Source organism: Grampus griseus (genome assembly GCF_964374135.1).
Source record: "Grampus griseus genome assembly, chromosome: 14".
Classification (NCBI taxonomy): domain Eukaryota; kingdom Metazoa; phylum Chordata; class Mammalia; order Artiodactyla; family Delphinidae; genus Grampus; species Grampus griseus.
The window spans coordinates 6,339,479-6,346,918 of NC_139008.1; the positions used below are offsets into that span (position 1 = coordinate 6,339,479).

At 43.0% G+C, this 7,440-nt stretch overlaps 1 protein-coding gene across 1 annotated transcript in view; it reads left to right on the forward strand.

The window, feature by feature from the left end:
- LOC309832235 (uncharacterized protein) overlaps positions 1–3,967 on the forward strand; it is an 85,366-nt gene extending 81,399 nt beyond the window's left edge. Inside the window, exons 27-28 of the mRNA XM_082669860.1 lie at positions 994–1,070; positions 3,873–3,967. Coding sequence (XP_082525986.1) covers positions 994–1,070; positions 3,873–3,937 — 142 coding nt within the window. The 3' untranslated portion in view covers positions 3,938–3,967. The remainder of the gene's footprint in view (positions 1–993; positions 1,071–3,872) is intronic.
- The last annotated feature ends 3,473 nt before the right edge of the window (positions 3,968–7,440 follow it).

Here is a 7,440-nt window from a genome sequence, read left to right on the forward strand (position 1 = left end):
TTTGATTCATTCAGTCGTCAAGCAGAGAGTTAGTCCTCACCTGCGTGTCAGGGACTCGGCCAGGCAGCGAGAAATCCAAATGTTTACAAAAAAGCCTATCATGGAGAATTTTTGGCATATGCACAAGTATATTCTATAGGCACTAGCCTGTGGAAGACTTTTGATGTATCTGTATGTGCCCATTCCCTGCCCAACAACCATCCCATGTCTCTGCTCCATCCACATGCTACTGCTACCCTCCTCCATCTACCCATATTATTTGAGGTCACAGTGTCTGTAAATATTCCAAAATGTTTTGCAAAGTAGGGACTCTTTAAAATATACATAATCGCAATGCTATTATCACTTTCCACAATTCCATATTTTTCCTTAATATATTCAAATACTGAGGAGTCAAAGTTGAATAAAACAGAGGTCTAACCATCAAGGAATTTATAGGTTAGTGGAACAGATAGACAAGGAAATCAGTGGTTATTCTATAGTAGCGTCATATAGTTATGGAAATGTGACCTAAGCATTCTGTGCTGTGGGGGAGACAGACAGACAGACAGACACAAGGGGACGGGAAGGAAGGGAATACAAGGGGGAAATGACAATTTAAATCCTGGGAGCTGATTCTCCTGCTGCCTTCCCCCATGAGCACATGACCGACATAAGTGTGCGTGGAGGCAGGAACCCACGTTTCCTTCAATCAGTTCAGAGCATGAACATCTCACTGCCTGAATGTAAATTTAGTGTTTAGAGAGAAATTTGTTTTTAAACAGCATTCATCTCATCTCCTCAACAGGACTGAAAGCTCCTATAGGGTCCGGGGAATGGGAAGGATCTGGAGTTTACCTTTCTCATAGCAAAATCACCACAGCAGGATTCAATGACTAGCTCACACAGGCATCCCTAATGCTACTAGTTGAGTGTTTAAGTTAAGCCTCAGACTTTGAGCTCTTGTGGGTTTTCTGTTTCATTAATTTGTTTCATTTACTGTTGTGGAACCAGGTTCAGTAAGGAGAACAAGGAGAGCAGAAATCCTTACACATACATGCCTTTTGGAACTGGACCCCGAAACTGCATTGGTATGAGACTTGGTATCATGAACATGAAACTTGCTGTTATCAAAGTCCTGCAGAACCTCTCCTTCAAACCTTGCAAAGAAACACAGGTCAGACAGTTACCTAGCTGCATTAATTGTGTTTATTGTGAGTTTTTAAAACTGATATAGATAGATAGATATCATATATATTGATGCACACACACACACATACACACACATATATGAATGTGTTCTATTTAAGGAATAATTTGTCATATTGGACATGAATGTATTTGGAGCCATCTGTGACCTTTAAGTGTCCTTCGGCTCTGGATGGCTAAGCCTGTGGCTTTGTAATGACCCAACCATAAAGGTCATCTAGAGTCAATGCAGTTAGCATGACATGATTCTTGGCAGTCTTTTGAACCTCAGCCATGTTTTAAATTTCATTTCAAGTCCACTGGAATGAAGGGAAGTGTGTGCACCGTCATGAGAGCACACACTGCAAAGTCATGGCTCTTCAGTGATGCTCTTCTCCACCGGAACTTACAGAAGCTCTCCTGGCAGTGGTTCTCAGCCTCTGCTTGTATAATGAAATTACTGTGGTGCTTTAAAAAATCCTGATGCCTAGGTCATCTCATTTATTCTAAAATAATTCGCCCGGAGTGTGGCATTCAAACCACTCCCGCGGATTCTCCTGTGTAGCCACGGTGAGAACCCCTGATGGAAAGCATTTCTGCCAGATGTGAAGGACTCCCACAGCCCCCTCACGTTCCAGGGGTCCTGCTGCCATCAAGATGGGCTCCCTTTACATTCTAATAATAACTCTATGTGTGCTCTTCCCCGCCCACCACCCCCCCGATTCTGTTCTTCCCCCTTCAAGTTCTAGTTCAATCCTGAGCCCCTTCATGGAGCCTCCCCCACCCAGTCCACAGCCCACTCTCCCCTCTGCTCTGTATCAGTCACCACAGGCTGGCATCACGGTTCCCACGACCTAACTTAACACTTTGTCATGGAACCACCCAGTTTGGTTCCTATGTTTTCTTTATACCTATGAACGTCTTGAACTGTAGCCTCTCATTTTATTCCTTTCGTAAACTCTGAACGACGCCTCCCAGTCACCCAGCAAATGCTTAGGGAGTTAGATGTGCCGTTGATTAGAGTTCTTGGATACAAATTGTGAACCATTTGAACTTCTGAAATTTAACAAATGACATTTGTGTACATGCCTGGTGTACGTGTGTATGTCTATCTGCGGGGGACATATATGCATGTCATTTGAAATTTTAAAATAACAAGGTGTTACATTTATAGAAAGATCTGGAATCTCTCCTGAAGCACACAAAGAACAGTTACCATTTTTTCGTCTCAAACACGGCCCTATAAGAAGGTTTATTTCTAGGAGTCACACATTTAACCAGCAGCTCCTCCCCTTGGGTAGGCTTTCTCAGGGAAGAGGAGGATAGAGACGGTTTCCGTTTTACTTGTGGGAGTCTGTGTGGCCGTCCTGTAGGTGTGTACAGACAGGGGACTCAGCCCTGAGAGAAAGGGAGCCTCTGGCGCACCTGGGAAGGGCAGATACTCCCTGAAGCTCCACCCAACCATCCACAGGCTGGGGCTTCTCTCCTCCATGACAATTTGTTTGCCCTTCAGTCAACTGAGATTAGAAGGTCACTCTGTTGGTTCCCCCAACACTGAAGGAGTGACTGGGTGAGAAAAGGGCTAAAAGTACTGGAACAAACACTGTAGGTCGTCAGAAGTTCACCATTTGCACTGCATTTGGGAGACAGGAAATGTTAAAAAAAAAAACAAAAAAAACAGGCATAATGCTTCACAATGACCTCTTCCGATCATGAAACTGGATGGGTTCTACTGGGAGAGGTGACTGGACTCTGCAGAAGCTGAGGAAGGCCGATGTAACTAACGTGTGATTCCTACTAGGATTACCTTGCAAGTTTCAATGGACACAAAATTATCTTTACATGGCTCAAGATAGTTGGCCATAATGCCTAAGAATCTGGTAAATTTAAAAACCTCATCCTTTGTACCTAAAATTTAAATCAAAAAAAGAACACAAGCCAACCAGATTTTTGTCTCTAGCCTGGTATGAAATAAGCACTCAATAGATATTTTGTGGAAAGAATGATGGATGAATGCTTTCACTATCTCATCTTGATATAACTTAAAGAATAAGTATAAACAATCAAAGATAAGGAGGGTAGATTGGATGAAGCTACCAACTTCCATTTATAAGACACATAAGTACTAGAGATGCCACGTACAACATGATGGCTCTATTAACCTTTCTGTATGGTGTACAGGAAAGCTGTTAAGAGAGTAGATCCTGAGAGCTATATCACCTGAAGGAAACAATATTTTTTCTTCATATCCATGAGCGGATGGATGTTAATGAAACTTACTGTGGTGATAATTTCACGATATATGTACGTCAAATCATTATGCTGTGCACCTTAAACTTATGCACTCCTGTAAGACAGTTATGTCTCAATAGGTGGAAATTTTAATTTAATAAAAAAGATAATAAGGGAATGCGGCAAACAACTTTACTCCATATAGTTTATACATAAATGTGGCCAGTTCCTTGAAAGACACGACTATTAAAGTTCACCCTATGAAAAACAGATAAGCTGACCATCCCTGTATCTATTAAATACATGGAATTTGTAGTTTTTAGAAAAGAATCAAAGGTATACGATGCTAAAACTAGCTGTTATATGTTTGTAAAGCATTATTGTCCATAATGTATCTTTTATATCAATACTTTGTTTCTCTTGCTGGCCTTGCTTCATTATTCGATTCTCACGTGTTTGTTTAACTGTTGCAGAGGCACCTGAAATTAAGGCGTCAGGTACTTCTTCAACTAGAAAAACCCATTATTCTAAAGGTTGAGCCCAGAGATGGGACCTTAACTGGAGCCTGACTTTCCCTAAGGACTTGCGCTTTGTTCTTCAAGGAAGCTGCGTCCCAGGACAACAGAGGCCTTGATTTACTTTGTGATAAAACACAGAAATGAATATTGGATTCCCCTCCTGCGATTGATGGATGACTAGAGACTCTGCACATTCATTTAGCTTTCTCACTGTCTACCTGGAGTGTTATATATTGTGTCATATAAAAGAGGTGATTAATAAATGCCAGATATGCAAACTCAGCTTATCTGGTTCTCACAGAACTATCTCCACCCCACCACACCCCACTTAGGACCATCTACTCCTCCTGAGCACTGATCAGAATGAAAATTTCTCAACAAACTCTAATGAAAATAAGAATGATAGTGATGACTGAAGTAGTGACGTTCATATCACAGATTTTATTTTGAATATTCTAAATTAAATATTATATTGAGAAAGTCAATAAACATCTCTTTACAAAAGTATAATCTGATGCCTTTGTGCACATTAGGGGGGGAATGTATACAACTGAATCAGGGAGATTCAGTGACTACTTGCTTTTGACCATCAAAATCACTGGTTGGTTGGGGCCTTTATCAAAACTCCAATTTGACTCCTATTCAATAGGTAAGAGCCAATCCACTGCGACTTTGCCTATTGCTTAGAAAGTATATTCGTAGTTTATACCTACCTTTTTTGGAGCACATATTTTTTGTAACACTCAACTGAGAAACTTATATTATTTATTTGATTTAATGTTTTCATCTCATCTCCCCTGATGTTTCTGGAAGGCAGGAAAGATGTTTTTCACACCTCTTTGCATTCCATCCTCAACTCCCAACTGTCTTAACCACAGTGAATGTGGAATAAAAGATGGTTAATTGGTCAGTTGTTCAGGCAGAAAGGCTACAAGCACTGATCAGTTTCAGTTGGTATCAGAAGCTGCCCAGGGCTCTTCCTTTCCCTTTTCTGCCCCCTCCCTCCATTTTTCCTCTCCTGCCTTGCCTTCCCTTCCTGGATAATCCAGTCCTAAAGTCATTGGGGGGTGGGGTGACAGAAGGTGGGCAGGCACACAATGCAGGGTGGGGGCAGAGAAGGGAGGCACAGTGACTCCAAGTCAGAGACTGAGTAGGGAGGGGAAAGTGTCCACAGGAACAGCAGCCTGGCATGAGTGGATTCATGGTTGAATTGCTTGGGCAAAACTCTTTCCCATACTGAACTTCTGTTTCCACACCTGTAAAGTGGGATGTAAATAATCCCAACACTGCTTATCTCACAGAGTTTTCCTGAGGATCGATTAAGAGAGATATGAAAGAACTTTATCAAGTGTACAGGGTGGTAGAGATGTTAGTGGTTAGTTTATCAAGAAAGAGACCCTCCAGGATGGAGTAGAAACTGAGCAGCCATGAGAAGACCTCCTCCTCTTCCCCTTGCTGTGAAGTCTAGGGAAGAGCTTCTGCCTCAGGATAGGGGGCTTTCTCCGTGGTGCAGTGCATGTGGGGCAGAGAACATATCCTCCTACCTCACCCCAGTTCTCATCGACGGGCTTGCTAGGGAGACTTACCTCGTCTCTGTGTCGGGGCAGAACACTGGTCACTACCCTCTCAGAAGACCTGGGCTCTAGAGCTAGTTCCCCCACTAATTCCAGGGCAAAGCTGAGACTAGCGACAGTAAAGACTTCAGGTTCTAAACCTAGATGAACTGAATCTGAATCCCAGCTCTGTAGGAATTGGTGATGAGTGCTTGGAGGGTCACTCAACCATTCTGTGCCCCCGTTTGTTGCTCATCTTTAAAATAGGAACCATACAATACCTATCTCATGGGGTTGTTGGATAGATTGAATCACTTAATGTAGGCCAACTATTCAGAACAAGAAATTTATCTCTCCTTGCCTGAGGTTAGGTCTTGCTCTGTGTGTGTGTGGGGGGGGGGGGGTGTGCATGTGTGTGTGTGTGTGTGTGTGTGTGTGTGTGTGTGTGTGTGTGTGTGGTGTGTTGTGTCTCTCTCTGCAGCCCCAGTTGAGAAACCACTCTAGAATTTAGAGCTCAAGACCTAAATGGTTGGTTGTCTTCTCCCAGGTCCATCCTATTCCATCTTGGCTCTCCATCTTGCCCTCAGGAACTCTTGGTTCCTGACTAGGCTGGGGGACCTGGGGACCCTCAATGGCATGTAAGGGAAAGAGAATAAAGGAGGGGGCAGGGTCACAGAAGTTGAGAAGCAGGCCATCAAGGGGTCTCGCAATTTGGATAAGGTCCTCATAGGTCAATTCTGGTCAATTTTCCTCACAGACAGATGAGGAAACAGACCCAGGGATGCCCGAGGTCACACGCTTCCAATGCATCAAGTCCTGTCGATTCTCATCTCTTCACATCTTTCAAGGAGAATGGAATTTTAAAAAAAGAAAGGTCAACTGTATCAATGCTAAAGGAGCTTATTTTCTAGCACATGTCACAGATATAATTCAATATTTGTGAAATTATTTATGTTTCTCTCCCTTTTAAGTGTAGGCTTCATGAGAGCAAGGATTTTGACTTCTTTATAATTTGTCTTGGCACGTGGCCTGAACACAGCAGGCATGGATCCCAACCAACATACAGTGACACTGGGGTGAGGTGCCCACCTCCTCTAAGGCCAGGACAGAATGTCCTGTCACTCAGCATCACCTGCAAACCAGGAGACTAAGAAAAGTTGGCTATTTCCCTCTCCCAGCTGCCAAAACTTAAATACCACCTGGTTACCCCCAAATGGCAAGATCAAGTTTTTCCCTTCTGAGAAGCGTGAAGGCTTAGGAGCAGAGTTACAAACACATAATCTTGCTTTCATTGTCTGCCCACTCCAGATTGTGAAATTTGAATGTGAGGCACAAATCCTTCCAGAGTAACACTGCCTCTTCATACCTTGAGCACTTCTCTCAGCTGTGGAAGTCTAGATAGGCTTCCCAGAAGAGGAGTTACTTGGGCTAACAATATAAAAGGACAGGAAAATAAGACCAGGATGCTTCATCTATACTGATATCTGTGCCTAATGCTGCCCAGAATGCTATTTGAGGTTCAACTTTGAGTGCAAAGGACTGAGAAGACATTTACACCTGATGAGGGAACTGTGTTCTCTTACCTGTATAATTAGTTCACCTTGGCTGTACTATAACTACCTGTTTGTCTCTCTCTTCAACTGAATACTGTCTGGGTCTTAGTCATATCTGCACGCTAAGCATGAGAACAGAGCTTTGAAAGTACATGCCAAGCCCATTAGTACACAGATGAGTAGATGAGAGACATGGGTGTGGGGTGACCTTCAGGCACACATGTCTTCCTTTACAATCTTAGTAGGTAAGACTTTTCACGTTAGGTGTTCCCTGCTGTGGAATGAAGGGACACAAAGATCATGCCGTCTATTTTTCCCCTGTGCAGAGTAAGGCCATTTGTATTGGTTAGGACGTGGCACTGGCTACATTTTATTCCAGGGAAATGACTAGCCTATCGCCATTGGGATAGATTCCAA